The following is a 16,897-nucleotide window of genomic DNA, read 5'->3' as shown; positions in this document are numbered from 1 at the left end:
TTATATGTCCGATCTGCCTATTTTTGGACATCAAAAGACAATACGATCGTTTTAAGGTCAATTTCGTCTACCTCACACAATCTTGTTAGGCACTATAATGAAATGGACCTGAAATTTATTTCACATGTTTCCTGAAAATTGATAAATATCAAAGCAACATAGAGCTGTTTGTTCTAGTTCGTACAATGACAATTTAATGTCATGTTTGTTTGTGATGACCCCCCTTTTCGGGATTGCATCAGAATTATAGTGATCTCGTATCGCATGAGGATGACACATGTCAACTGAGCAATTATGTTTGGGACTTAGTTTTAAGAAATGATGTCAAAGTAACATTATGAAAATATTTTTAGTAAGCTGAAATATATATTTATTTTTTACATGTTTATGTCTTGTAAGATATTTTAGTTCTGTCCCGTTTTTCAACATTAGCGTCTGGAAAGTTGAAATGTTTTAACTTAATGTTTAATTTAAATTAATTATGAAAATGGTTGAAATTAAATCAATAAAGGAAATTATTGCCCAGTTACAAACACAACCAGGGGATAATCCATAATGATTTTTTTTTCAGTTATATGTTTCAGCACATGTATAATTAACCCCAACTTTAGCCTGGTAAACTTGTTGTCTCCTTGTAAAATATAAAACATATTTAAAATGATTTCCTGCTAAAGTCTTATATTGATATAAAGTTAAAACCGTCTTGCTTCTCACTAATCAACACTCCTGTCCTGTCAGGTTTAATTCTTATATATATGGATGAAAAATAAAAGTCCACAAAACATTAACATGGCAGCAATTGCTTTTACAGCCTTTAAGACTTTGATTTTTTTTTACAGAAGAGTGTCCACCATGCACTTGCATTACACTATAATAATAGTAGAATAGTATGATATACAAATAGATGAAAATTATATATACATGCAACCGTAATATTAATATAATATATAACAACAAACCAGTGTATTCTCTGGAACTATTATTATATTAGTATAATAGTCTAAGGTATACTGATTTGTATCACTACAATATAATAGTTATTACGGTGAGGTTGAATTTCCTGTCATTTATTCATCATCCAAGCACGAACTTGTATAAGAAAAAAAAATCTCTGTAAATTAACCTCAGTTTCAGGTATAGAGATGTGATCTGTTTCTGTGACATGTGCTTTTGACCATCCACAAGAACCTGCGGTCATCCGATGTTCAGTACTTCAGTACTTTGATTAGACTACGCGTTTACTTGATTGATTTCAACACAAGGTTGAAAATTTTGTATAAATGTTTAACATTTGAATTTGATAAAAAAAAACTTGCTTCTAAATTAGTCAAATTTGAAACTGTTTACTGTGAATATAGAAATCCTGCATCGTGCTCAGTTTAAAAGTTATTGCTTGTTTATACATCTGGCTGTTTATATGAAAATCAAAGAACTGTAAATGAAATTGGTGTGGCCTGACATGGAAAATCAGCATATCAGCATTAAAACTATTAGATTGTTAGCTGACTTGGCCTATAAGGCCATGCTCGATTTTGCCATCACTCGGTATCCGTCGTCGCAAACTTTAAAAAAAAAAAACATCCTCTGAAACAACTGAACCAATTGTAACCAAACTGTACCTGGATGTTCCTTATTGAATCTAGTACCCAAAACTCAAAATTGGTATAAGAAAAATGTAATTTAGTCTAAATATTTGATTTTTTTTTTAGATGAAGCTGTTTGTCTGTATTTCCCTTAGGTTCTACATACATATAGATATATAATGCCAATATATAATGGTCATTTTTTAATTCGGATCGACGCAAACAAACTTCATTAAAGAGGTCACTTTAATTATAGGATGAATTTATTGAATTTATTGAATAATGACTTTTTAACATGTCAACTAGAACGTTAAAACTCCGGCTCAGCGTGTCGGTCTAGTTTAAAGCAGTGTTCATATGCATATCACTTTAACATCATCAAGTCCTAATATGCATGTAATATTTGATACTGGACGCTATACACCAAACGAACATCACCATCTTGAATGAAAACACATAGCAAACATATAATATATGTATGCGAAGTTTTACTATAACCAATGAAAACAACACGTTATAAATTTCATGCATCCGAAGCGTTAGGAACGCTCAATGCCAAATATTTGAAAGCCAAGGATGAGTAAGAACCGAAACAGTTGAAGAGCTATAAGACCAAAAAGGACAAAAAAAAATAGCCAAATCCGTCTTAGGTCAACTTTGCCTGAGGGAGTTGAAAACTTAGTTTCTGAATAATTTCAAAACTCATAAACGGACAATTTTAGAAAGGTATGTTATAAATCATGTCAATACCGAATTACTGACTACTGAGCTGATGATACCCCCGGGGACTGATAGTCTACTGAGCTGATGATACCCCCGGGGACTGATAGTCACACCGAATGGCAAGCTATAAAGGGCCCCAAAAATGACTAGTGTAAAACTATTCAAACAGGAAAACCAACGGTCTAATCTATATAAAAAACGAGAAACGAGAAACACTTATGAACCACATCAACAAACGACAACCACTGAACATCAGGTTCCTGATTTAAGGCAGCTGCAAACAAATGCAGCGGGTTTAAACGTTTTAATAGGTGCGAACCTTCACCCTAACCTGAAACAATAGTGTAACATCACAACATAGAAAGACACACTATAAAATATCAATTGAAATGTCTTAACTCAATCAAAAGACATATTAACAAAAACATGTGAACATACACTGAACGAATAAGTTTGATCTATGACACAATGTAAATACAAAATTAATAAAACAAGGGGGTAAAACAATATCAGAAAGACAACCTTGGATAAAATGCCGCCAAATAAAATAACGTACACAGGTAAAGAAAAATAATTTTGTTGTAAGGTATACATGGAGTACGGAAATATTTTTTACAAGATAAATAATTTTGTTGTTCATAGTACGAGAACAGAAATGAAAATTTATCGGCATATCATACACTTATCAAAGGTGGTATATATTAAAAATAGTGAACGAGATATAACACTATTAAGTAAACATTAAATAACAAAAATGCATTACAAATTGTATCAACAGGTCAAATTAACACGAAAATACGATGTGGGAGTACTCGCAGTTAATGAAAACTAGTTAAAAGCCAAAAACAATTAATAATAAAAAAAATCATGCATCAGAGACTGAAATTCAACTAAAACAAATCCCAGAGGTTGATAGGACTGACAGATGTGCAAAGCTTGATAGGACTGGTAGATGTGCAAAGGTTGACACTGAGGACTGACAGAGGCATGCAAGTGCAAAGGTTGACAGAAATAAAAGATGTGCAAAGGTTGAAATGACTTACAGATGTGTAAAGGTTGATGTGACTTACAGATGTGCAAAAGTTGATAGGAATGACAGATGTGCAAAGGTTGATGGGACTGTCAGATGTGCAAAGGTTGATAGGACTGGCAGATGTGTGAAGGATGAAAGGACTGACAGATGTGCAAAGGTTGATAGGACTGGCAGCTGTGCAGAAGTTGGTAGGACTGACAGATGTGCAGAAGTTGATAGGACTGACAGATGTGTAAAGGTTGACAGGACTGACAGATGTGTAAAGGTTGATAGGACTGACAGATGTGCAAGAGTTGATAGGACTGACAGATGTGCAAAGGTTGATGGGACTGACAGTTGTGCAAAGGTTGATAGGACTGACATGTGTGCAGAAGTTGATAGGACTGACAGATGTGCAAAGGTTGATGGGACTGACAGATGTGCAAAGGTTGATAGGACTGACAGATATGCAAAGGTTGATAGGACTGGCAGATGTGTGAAGGATGACAGGACTGACAGATGTGCAAATGTTGAAAGGACTGACAGATGTACAAAGGTCGATAGAACTGGCAGATGTGCAAAGGTTAAAAGGACTGACAGATGTGCAAAGGTTGATAGATCTGGCAGATGTTCAAATGTTGATAGGTCTGGCAGATGTGCAAAACTTGATAGAACTGAGAGATGTGCAAATGTTGATAAGACTGCATGGCGAGAAAAGATTGATTAGACAGTGCCTTGTTATTTGCTTGTTTTCAGTCATCGCCTAAAAAATATATCAGTTATGTATAAATGTACTTTATACTACCAGCAAAGACCTTATCATAAACTTTTGTAATAATACATATGAAAATAGTGGAAACTATTTTTGGAGTGTAAAAAAATCTTTGAATGTTTTAGATAAATTACGTGCTTTTGATGGTCCTTTTGATTCTGTTGACAGTTTTGATTTTTCAACTCTTAATACTACACTTCCACACAATCTTATCAAGCAAAAGTTTTCCTATTCAATTAAATGGCCTTTGTTAAATCTGAATGCAAATATATTTGCTGCAACTCATTTAAAGGCTTCTTCTCTAATGAGAAGGTAAATATGCTAGATATACTTACTGGAGGTGTGATGAGATGATTGCAGTTGTTAATTTTCTCCTTGATAACTTTTATGTACGTTTCGGCAATAAAGTTTATCGACAGGTTGTAGGTATTCCTATGGGCACCAATTGTGCCCCTTTTATAGCAGACTTGTTCTTGTACTGTTATGAATCACAGTTTATGACCAAACTCAGTGAAGACCCCTCTAAATTGCATTTAATTGATAAATTCAACAACACTTTCCGTTATCTTGATGATATTTTTTCGTTAAATAATCAAGAATTTTCTAAATATACTGCCGAAATTTACCCATAGGAACTTACTTTAAACAAATCAAATATAAAAGGTAATAACTGCCCTTTCCTAGATTTAGATATTTCAGTTTTACACGGGAAACTCTACACTAAAATTTACGACAAAAGGGACGATTTTTCATTCCCAATTGTTAATTTTCTTTTTTTGGACGGTGATGTTCCTGTGTCACCATCTTATGGTGTTTATATATCACAACTCGTTCGCTATGCCCGTCTCTGTTGTGACGTTTTGAAATTCAATTAATGTAATCTATGTATTACTGGTATATTATTAAGTCAGGGATTTCGTTACCACAAAGTACTTAAAACCTTTACTAAATTATTCCATAGTTTAAAGATTTGGTTTGGAAGTTTGGTTGTACCTGTAGAAAACTTATTTTCAACGGGATAGCACATCCTGCTTTTAAGAGATGTTGTTTACCGAGCCCGGAAATTTAGAAACGATCCGGGTAAACTTATCGATTCTTTAAATAAACTTATTCTAAAAGGTTACCAATTCAACACCATAATTATATCTTTGAATATTGTTTTTATTGGTATTAATGTTGATTTTGTTATCAGTAAATTAAAATCAAACTAAATATTATTTGTATATACATATGCACATTCATGGCTCTACAATCTGTCGATACCTGCATCTTGGCATTGCACAAGGTCATGTTTCCCTGACTGTTAATGACGTCTTTACACTGGATGTTGGATGTGTACTGATTGATATTTTAGTCTTAGATGCATGCTTTTCTTATTAGTTGTTATTGGCTTTGAACTAGCTGTCAGTAACTACGAGTACTCCCAAATCTGTACTTAATGTCTTTTCGTTGTGGGGATGTATAAGTACCCTGCCATGTCCACTCTGTGTTTTTGTTAGATGTATTTCTGCTTTGTATCCATCTGATGAGTTAGGCCCTTTTCAACTGACTTTTATAGTTTGTTCTTATGTTGTACTGTTACACCACTGTCCCAGGTTAGGTGAAAATAGTTTAACCCCGCCACATTCTGTATCCTGTAATACTAATTCAGTGTTTGTCGTTTGTTGCTGTATATCATATTTGTTTTTCGTTTTTTGTACATAAATCAGGCCGTTAGTTTTCTCGTTTGGATTGTTTTACATTTGTCATTTCGGGGCCTTTTATAGCTGACTATGCGGTATGGGTTTTACCCATTGTTTAATGCCGTACGGTGACCTTAAGTTGTTAATTTCTGTGTCTTTCTGTCTCTTGTGTAGGGTTGTCTCATTGGCAATCATACCACATCTTCTTATTTTCATATTAAACTCAGGTTGCAACTTTTTCAGGCGAAGATGATTGAATACAGATTTTGATGTTTTTGGCAGTTTTGGTTTTAATGATGATACCAACTTGTTGGCTTCACATGTTTTGGTCATGCCAAGAGTACCTGACGATACTTATTCCAGAAATGTGTGTTTTAAATACTGATATATGTTTGTTACATTTATTTCATATCTGAAACTGCATGGCAATTGTGAACCAAATTTTGCAGGAATAATATTTGGAAGCTCTTTTTATAAAATCCTACCTACTTCTGAGTAGTTGTTTAATATTCATATTTTCTCCTCTGAAATTACCGGGCCAGAGCTTTTCAAACGTTATGAAATTGTTGTGGAAAAACCTTTTAATTACAAAGATTCCTCGTTTAGTGTTGATTAACATAATTCAAAGTTCAGCTCCCCCTTGAACTCCGTGAGAAACCACCACTTTTGTACTACTAGTATCTCCTAGGATATATTGTCCTCATATTTTTGTTTATATAACAACAAAATATAATATGCCAGTTGTGTTCGAAATTTTCGTCGGCAAGAACTCATGAATCACGTTGATTGTCATATATAACCCTTTGATTATAAGACTGTTATACAAATAAAATACTAAGGAAAGTGTTATGAATTTGTTTCGGATGACAAAGCTACCACCAGTGTTATCATTGGTTGACTTAAGTACATGTGTTTGTTCCGGATCTCAAAACTACTACCAGTGTTGTCATTGTTTCGTTTAAGTACACGTGTTTGTTCCGGATAACAAAACTTCCACCAGTGTTGTCATTGGTTGATGTAAGTACATGAATTTGTTTGGGATGACAAAGCTACCACCAGTGTTGTCATTGGTTGATGTAAGTACATGAGTTTGTTTGGGATGACAAAGCTACCACCAGTGTTGTCATTGGTTGATGTAAGTACATGAGTTTGTTTGGGATGACAAAGCTACCACCAGTGTTCTTATTGGCTGACTTAAGTACATCTGGGTTTTTTTCCTGGATGACAAAGCCACCACCAATTGTGTCACTGGTTGACTTATGTACATGTGTTTGTTCCGGATGACAAAGTACCACGTTCGTTGTCATTGGTTAACTTATGTCACATTACAAAGCTACCACCAGCGTTGTCATTGGTTGACTTATGTCAAATAACAAAACTACCACCCGTGTTGTCATTTGTTGTTTTAAGTACATGTATTTTTCCGGATGACAAAGCTACCACCAGTGTTGTCATTGGTTGACTTACGTACACGTGTTCGTTCCGGATGACAAAGCTACCACAATAGTTGCCATTGGTTGACTTATGTACATAATATATAATAATAATAAATTCTTTATTTAAAGAGGGTAACTCAATTAGAAGTAGTCTAATTTTCATTGAGGTCCTCAAACAAAATACATGTTTACAGTTAACATTCATACATTCATACATTAAAATACAATATATATTACTAGTATATACACAATTCAATCATTCAAACATACAAATGGCAATAAATGGCAATAATTAGTAAAGTTTTGATTACATTTTCTTATTCTTACAACAAAAGAAAGAAAACAAATTTTTCGACTTGCATAGAATTCTCAAGAAAATGATTATAACAATGTTTCTTAAATAATTCCACATTTCGACAATTTTTTTATTCTGAGTAGTAAATTATTCCATACCTTTATTGCAGAATAATGAAAAGATTTTTTATAAAAATTTGTATTTGGTCTTGGAACAAATAGATCATTATTAGAGACAGGTCGTAAGTTGTGGTGTTGCACATCATTAATATTTAGCATTGCTAAGTAATCAGGTGTTAGTCCATTTACAATTTTATACATTAGAATTGATTGTTGGTATTTTATTCTTTTTGTAAAAGATAGCTATTTTAAAGATGAAAACATAAAATTAGATGGAACAGAAATATCGCATTCAAGTATAATTCTTACTACTCTTTTTTGAAGTTTTATGATTCTTTCTGAATCTTTGTGTAATAAATTTCCCCAAACTGAACTACAATAGTCTATATATGGTAGAATATATGCATTATAAAATAGTTGTCTTGTGTGTATAGGCAAATATACTTTAATTTTAAACAAAAGTGATATTTTAGATGAAATAATCTTGCATATACGATCAACATGATCTTCCCAGCTTAAATTTTCATCAATGTCAATTCCAAGTAATTTGAAAGAATTGACATTTTCAATACATGTTTCATTGACGGTAATACATAATTCTGATAGTAGTGTAAGTTTTTGTTTTGAACCCAATTTCATACACTTTGTTTTTTTCTGCATTAATTTTCATACTGTTATTGTTACACCAAGATTGTATAGCATTTAAATCATTTTGCAATATGCTGTTTATTTTTTCAATGTTTTTATTATGAAAATGCAATGTTGAATCATCAGCATATAAATCCATGTCGGATTGTTTAACATGAAGTGGTAAATCATTTATATAAATTAAAAATAACAGAGGACCTAAAATAGAACCTTGAGGCACTCCATATTTTACATACGATTTATCAGATTTAATATTAGCGTATTGAACTTCTTGTTGTCTCTCAGACAAATATGACTTTATCCAATCTATCGTATGTTCTCCGACATGATAAAATTTTAACTTTTCTAAAAGTATGGCATGGTTAATAAGGTCAAAAGCCTTACTGAAATCTAAAAACACAGTACCAACTATTTCTCCATTGTCTAAATATTTTAACCATTCATCAATTAGTTTAGTCAGCGCTGTTTGACATGAATGACCTTGCCTGAAACCTGACTGAGCGATATGTAACAATTTTTTATTATTTAAGAATGCATATAACTGTGTACATACATGTCTCTCAAAAATTTTAGATATGGTATTTAAAATAGAAATTGGACGATAATTGGAGGGAATATCTGTTGGTCCTCCTTTATGTATAGCAGTTACTCTTGCAAGTTTTAATTTTTGCGGAAAACGATTCGACGTTATACTTTTGTTTATTTGAAAAGTTAGTGATGGCGATATTATCTCTGCACTTAGCTTTAAAAATGTGGGACCAATTCCATCTAAACCTGCGGATTTATTAATATTAAGGTGTTTTAGTTGTGAACACACCTCTCCAACAGAAATGAGTTTTAATTTCAAATTTTCAGTTTCCTTAAAATTTTTACTAGTAAAAATTTGTAGCTTAGAAAAATTCATTTCTGAAGTATTATTTCCAATAAGTTTTTCAGCTACGGAAGAAAAATGAACATTTAGTGTATTAACAATATCTTGGGAGTTATAAACAGTTTGATTTTCATACTGCATTTTAGGTGGAAAAATATTATCCATTTTTGGATTTAACTCTTTAATGTGATTCCAAAGTTCTTTACTATTTTGGAACTAGATATAGCGTTTTGATAATATTCCTTTTTTTGCATTAAATATTAACGACGTTGTTTTATTACGCCACTTTTTAAAGTTTAACCAATCTTTTTTTGAATGATACATATTTCTGTATTGAATGGAATTTTTAATTTCTTCATTGAACCATTCGGCTTGTTTAAATGTTTTTACTCTTTTAGTTTTCATTGGTGCGTGCTTGTTAATAACTTGATTAAAAAGTTCATACCATTTGTCGACAGAAATATCAATATCTTCTTCCATTTCAACAATATGAAAAGGGGTTTGATGTAAGTCTGCACAAAAGGCATCTTCATTAAAGTTTTTGAAACACCTATACTTTATTTCAATATGATTTTCTTTCTTTACCTTTATATTGATTTTTCTATTTAAGCATACAGGGTAGTGGTCACTTAAAGCATATGAAGGAACATGACAATGAGCAATATTTTCAGGATTAGTAGTGTAAATATGACCAATAAGAGTTTCTGATTTGTCACAAATACGTGTTGCAGTGCAAATTTGTTGTTGAAGATTAAAATGGTTTATGAAATTCATCCATTTTTTATTTTCAATTTTTATCAAGTCAATATTAAAGTCCCCCATTAAAATGATCTCTTTGTTTTCTGAAAGAGCTGCATTAAATTCCTCCTCAAAAAGATCTATCCAGGACTGAGGGGAATTTGGTGGTCTATAAACAGTACAAATGAAGAAAGGTTTAGATTTTGGAAATTCTACCTCTAACATGTTGTTTTCTTTCGGATGACAAAGCTACCACCATCGTTGTCATTGGTTAGCTTATGTCGGATTACAAAGCTACCACCAGCATTGTCATTGGATGACTTAAGTCGGATAACAAAGCTACCACCAGTGTTGTCATTGGTTGACTTAAGTAAATGTGTATGTTCCAGATAACAAAGCTTCTACCAGTGTTGTCATAGGTTTACTAACGTATTATACTGAGATACTTAAAATCGAGTAATCATATAAGTATTCTAGTACGTTCATACAAACTACAACTGAAGATGAGATTGTATAGATGAACATGTTTACTCATCAAATAAACTTAAAAACTTCAACAGAACACCACAAGGTTACCACTATTCAAATAAGGAACCTACTATAGTATTGTCTGCTTCAAGTTTAAAATTGTCAACCACAAATATTAGAGAGGCAAAAGATACCAAAGGATAAATTGAAAATAAACCCGACAATGCTATGGCAAAAACGAAAAACGACCAAAAGAAAAACAACAGTACACAAAACACAATATAGAAAACTGAAGACTGACCAACACGAACTTCAGCAAAAACCGGAGGTGGTATCAAGTGCTCAAAAAAGGGGGGTAAACAGATCCTGCTTCACATGCGACATCCGTCTAGTTACTCTTATGATATACGTTGATAAACTCCTATAATGTACTTTGATAAGTTTTAATAAGTGATTAGGAATCACAAAATAGCGGATTGGTTTTTGACTCCTATCTAACCCTAAGACATCACCAATCTAAGAAACCACCGTTTAAGTAAATGTTCTAACCCCGACACTTAACCGACAAATAGTAAGGTTCTATTGACTAGTGTTTACAACCTATGGTGAAGTTTTTATTAAATTAATTTACCATCAATTATGTAAATAGTGATGCATACGTAAAGGTTCTTGGAAAGTCATGGAAAAGCAATGTTCGGTCAAATTTTATTTGCCTCGGCTTTATACTTTTGACAAAAGACACATTTCCTATATATATAAAGACTGAAAGGTATTCTAATAAATCATGATTATCAAACCTTATTGTGTCGTTACAATTTCCTTTTTAGTAGTAAAACTCACCACACATTGTACAGATAGAAATAGGTTAATAACAAAAGCTTTTTTGTACGGAAAAAGGGGGTAAGGCAGTAGCTCATGTCCTAATATTAATGACAAGGCATAGAATAAAGGCTATTTTCCAGTGTATCTTTAAATAAATGAAGTTTGAAGACTAACACAAATATTTATAGACAAAATTCAAAACTCCAAATATTGATAGTCCGTGAAGGCACTGGCGTCATCATATGGCATTTTTGTTGCTGGAGCCTCGGGACGTCAGACCAACTTTTTTTAGTTGTTTTTTTTAGAATTCTGTGTACACCTGAAGGATGGTTTTTGTTCGATTTATATACAATACATTTCTTCTTTTTTGAATTCATGTGCCAAAATAAACTCGTCTCCCTTATCTACCTCAACTTACTCTAACCAATATAAAATTAAGAAGATGTGGTATGATTGCTAATGAGACAACTCTCCACCATAGACCAAGTTTAACGTTATTAGTAGATTTGTTATAGCTTGATGTAAGAATTTCTAACGAATTACGACAAAAGAAACATGTTTTCCTATACGTTATATCTCAATTAAATCTAAAATGTTATTTGCACTAACAGCATTCTATCAAAACTATTTCTATGTAGCGTTAATTTCTATCAGAACTCTTTGAGTCTTTCTATGAAGGTTAATATAAAATAAGATGTTGTATGATTGCCAACCAGACAACTCTCCACCAGAGACCAAATGAAGCAGAAGTTAACAGCTATGTCCACCATTGTTAGTTGGCATGCGGGATCATCGGACACATTTTAAACTAGATATCCAAATAATGTGTGTGTCCACGTTTAGTTCCAATTGGACCAATAGCTTTAGATGAGATTTTCGTAAATTTTACCGGACGACGGCAGACTCCAAGTGATAAGAAAAGCTCCCACTGACATTTGGGCTAGGTGAGTTAAAAATGCAAACCATAGATTAAAAACAATCGTCTTTCCAGGGCTTTAGCCCATATAAGGGGTCAATTGATGATTTCGTCCATGTGACTTATTTGTAGAGCTTATTGTTCTGTCATTTTTTTACGGCTTGGAATTTCTATCTATCCATTACAGTTTTCAATAAATTAACCAAAACTTCGAAATTTTCAAAATAATGACATTTCAGATCCAATAACTCTAAAATGAATTGTATTTTATATTAAAATTATAAAGATAGACCTTCGCCTGCTCATCATTTTACCCATTACCTCTCTAACTGCTTTAATTTTACCAACATGTTCTATTTTTAGCAACAGCGGTCATGTGTGTTGATGGGTCAAATCCCTGGATACATTTTTAAAACTAGATACCATATTAAGGAACATCTATGTAAAGTTTACAACGGATACCAAGTGATGGCAAAAGCTATCATTTTGGCCAGGTCAACTAAAGATCTAATAATTCTAATCCTAATATGCCCATTTTCCATGTCAAACAACACCAATGTTATTCAATGTTCTTTCATTTTCATAAACACGAGATTGTAACAGCAAGTAATAACTTTAAACTTAGCACGATGCAGCATTTCTACATTCACAGGAAAGTGGGGACTAGCCTTTAACAGTCTCAAATTTGACAAATTTGAGCAGGTGGTTTATCAAATTCAAATGTAAAAGATTTATACTTGGGAAGTGGCTAACAAAGTTGTCATTGTATAAACTGTTTAAATCTTTTGCAAACCGAAATCAAAGTAAAATCGAATTAAGCGTATACTAATAAAAATTCGTAAGGGTTCCGCGGAACCTAGTGTCTCGCCTACTTTTGCTGTTGTCTATGTTTTCAGTGTGATAGGGGAATGCACATAATAGATTTACAGTTAATGAAATAAAACTTTTGAAATGTATGAAAAAAGTTATGCTTGTGAAAAATGAATACAGTATGCAATCAAATCGATAGATTTATAAAAGAGTTGAAACATAAATTTATTGAATGAACAAATGATAAAGAAGATATCCTTTTGATCATTAACAAGCTTCTATGCAAGTTTGGTAAAAATCCAGGATGGTTTATGAATCTAATAAATGTTTTAAAAACTTTAACTGCAGACTGTATGTAATGTTAATTGGAAGAAAAACTAAGTCCATTTATAAGTAATATACGGAAAAACAGGAAATAAATGTTTTCAAAATTTCCTTCTAGATACTAGCTTTTGATCATAAACAAGCTTCTGTCCAAGTTTGGTACAAATCCAGGATAGTTAAGAAAGTTATTAAATTTTTTAAAACTTTCACCACAGAGTGAATGTAATGTTAACTGGCAGAAAAACTAAGTCCACTAATAAGTAAAATACGGATAAACAGGATTTTTTTTTTACAAAATTTACTTCTGGATACTATCTATGATCATAAACAAGCTTCTGTCCAAGTTTGGTAGAAATCCAGGATATTTTAAGAAAGTTATTAAAATTTTTAAAACTTTAACCACAGAGTGAATGTAATGTTAACTGGCAGAAAAACTAAGTCCACTAATAAGTAAAATACGGATAAACAGGATTTTTTTTTTACAAAATTTACTTCTGGATACTATCTAATGATCATAAACAAGCTTCTGTCCAAGTTTGGTAGAAATCCAGGATATTTTAAGAAAGTTATTAAAATTTCAAAAACTTTCACCACGGAGTGAATATTTGTGGACGCCGCCGCCGACGACAACGACGACGGAATGTAGGATCGCTATGTCTCGCTTTTGCGACAAAATTCACAGGCTCGACAAAAATCATTCTATTATATAAAAGTAAACGAACTATATAATTCAATATTATAGTAATCAATGTGTTTTTGGACTTTGATAAATAAGAGATTAACACATTGTATGTACATGATATTTAATGTCTATCTCTGACAACAACAAAGTAAATCAAGTAACAAATATGTTCTCTTTTTTAAATTGAACTAAAATTATGCAATATTCAATGATTGTTCCATTACAAAAATTCAATGATTGTTCCATTACAAATACTCAATAATTGTTCCCTTACAGAACACACATGATTTTTAAACAAGCTTTTCTCAAAATGTTGTTCTATATAACAAAAAGAACCGAAAGTCTTTTATCTCTTTTTGATAGAACTGTAAATATGCACCATTCAAGCATTAGTTCACTAGCAAATTAACACAATTACGCTTTTTCGTCATTCAAAAACAATAACAATGAACACAAAATAAAATCATAAAGTAATGAGTTCAAATGTCTATAGTCTGCAATTGTGAAGATGACAAATTGAAAATAAAACTAAAAGTCATCCTGGGTCTACTTTTTTGCTTGTTCCATTTCAACATCTTCAACCGTTGGTGCACGGATTGTAAGATTCCCTTCTTCATCCCTAAAGCATTCGATGTTTTTCCCATCCACAGACCGCGGAACTGTCATCTGACGAAAAAACGACTCACGAATTTCATGACCATCTTCAGACCTTTTTCGTTCTCCTTGGGCCGTCAACATCCCATCTTTGCATAATACTTTAACCTCCTCTGGCCGGTAGTTTTCGACATTGAATTTCATCAAATTGCTATGACTGTCACTGGCCACCAAGACACGACCTTCTTGTGGTACAACTTGGAGTTGCTTCTCCTCTGAAACACGGTACGGGGCTTCTAACATCATACTTCCATCCAATTTCATGAAGCTGTGAATTTTATCAGCATCAACATTCTCTGGAATCTGGACTGTCCTTGTTCGCTCGACAGTATCTCCCCATTCATCATTACCATCTGTGTACTTAGCATGAATAATTACTTTACCTGAAACATAAAAAAATACATTGAAAAGTGCTAAACAGTTTAAGCACTCACTTACATTTTTATTTCTGCGACGTTCTTTAATTATATATGCATAAGTGAAATTATAATAAATTCCTTCTACAAACCCCTCACCCCTTAACCATTAAAAGTACCTTTAACTCTTTAAGCAAACAAATGCCCTGGCCTGAATTGCTGTAATATTTAAAGCATAACCACGATGCGAATAGATTTCTTCAAATGGATATACACTGGACGTTAAGCAACCAACAATCAATCAATCAAATGGATATGCACTGTGTCATGTCGACGATATTGCGATAGCCCCGTGCACGAACATTTACATCGGACGATATTGTGATAGCCCGTGCACGAACATTTACATCGCCGACACACTATGGTTTCCTTCTCGTTTATGACTTGTCACAGATTTGTACTTGTAATAAAGAAGACGACATGTAACGATAGTTGAGTAGGAACTACATACCTTTAAGATCTCTCCAAATTTTTGACTGGGTTTATGTTGCTCAAGTCTGGTAATTGGATTTTACAATTTTGACAATATTTATGTATTCCAAATGCAGGAGGATTATTTCAAATCAATTGATTCCTTGCAGATTATTCATTTTCATCTTTTTTAGGGCAAAATCATTTATTTTCAGCTCTTATCAGGCAAGGGTATTCAATTTCAAAATTCTCCTGAAAAATTGACAATATAAACAAGTCACCAAAGTTTCATGAAAACTGCTCAAAGCGTTTTTGAGTTAAGTGTCCAAAAACGGGAAAATCCCCCCTTTTAATGAAAAAAGTCCTAAAAATCCAAAATGTAAAATTATCATCAGAATTTTTTAAAAATCAAAAGGGAACGTATGTCAATATATATAAACAATTCACCAAAGTTTCATGAAAATTGCTCAAAGCATCTTTTTTTTATGAATAAAGCCCAACAACTCCGAAACGTTAAATCAAAAAATCATAAAAATCGAAAGGGAGCTTACGTCAAACGTTATAAAATTCACCCGAAGTTTCATAAAAATTGGTGAACGCGTTTTTGAGTTGCTGTCCGAAGTTTTGACGACGGACGGACAATGGTACACCATAATACGTCCCGTAAACGGACGTATAAAAAGACTAGGACAAAGGCCTGTGTTATATAAAGTAAATAGGTTAAAGGTATAAAGGTTAAAAAAATGAGACAAGTGCCTGTGAACATCGGGCTTCCCGGCACATAGAAATTATACACGGAAAAAGAGTGGGGAAAGGGTGATTGAGACCACAGGTTTAATTCCTTCGTTTTTATAAATCTCGTACAGACATTAACAAAATTGGACTCGCAAAACACACACCTTTTTCCAGTTGAACCGCTTTAACCACTCATATCCCTAACCTAATAAAGCATCATAGCATAATAAATTAATACTGCATGGTTACTTTTAATTCGGCTCATACATATTTAAATTAAATGTCACTTCTAAATAAAAAAAAATCTGATTTAAGTAGACAAAAATAGGTATGGCCATTGGCACCTGTCTCTGTAAAAAAAATATATACCTGCATACTGTTACTGCCCCGTGTCATGGATAACGATGGCCTCGACCACACCGTCCAAGCAATACTCAACACAGACGAAAAATAAAAACTTACCATCCTCTACTTTCACTTTGACATGTTGTGCATCGAAGTCTCCAATCTTCACGCTGTAGGTCCACTTTCTATCCGCTAGTGAATTCTCAGGTCTGTGCCTTCTCTGAATCACGGGTCGGCCATAACCCCAGCTTAGGGGCATAGGGTTCCAGTCATCCATGAAGTGGAACAAGTCATCAGAATCATTCTGCCTTTGATTGTAGCGGTTCCAAAGCACTGGGATAAAAGACATGTTTTTGATTTTTGTCTTGTAGCTGGTAGTTTAGAGGTGATACTATGGTATGTCCGTTTTCTTTTGATACCATTTTGTTTACTCCA

The 16,897-nt window shown here is 33.0% G+C and overlaps 1 protein-coding gene across 1 annotated transcript; it reads right to left on the bottom strand.

Moving 5' to 3' along the window:
• Positions 1-14,005: 14,005 nt before the first annotated feature.
• On the bottom strand, positions 14,006-16,897 carry LOC127727888 (uncharacterized). The gene is made up of 2 exons (XM_052235051.1): positions 16,580-16,897; positions 14,006-14,938 (listed from the first exon to the last, which is right to left on the bottom strand). The coding sequence occupies exons 1-2, from the start codon at positions 16,809-16,811 to the stop codon at positions 14,448-14,450; spliced, it is 723 nt and encodes a 240-aa protein (XP_052091011.1). The 5' UTR covers positions 16,812-16,897; the 3' UTR covers positions 14,006-14,447.

The sequence above is a fragment of the Mytilus californianus genome, unplaced genomic scaffold, assembly GCF_021869535.1.
Source record: "Mytilus californianus isolate M0D057914Y unplaced genomic scaffold, xbMytCali1.0.p SCAF_2, whole genome shotgun sequence".
In the NCBI taxonomy this organism is placed as follows: Eukaryota; Metazoa; Mollusca; class Bivalvia; order Mytilida; family Mytilidae; genus Mytilus; species Mytilus californianus.
This window is presented reverse-complemented; position numbering and strand designations above follow the sequence as displayed.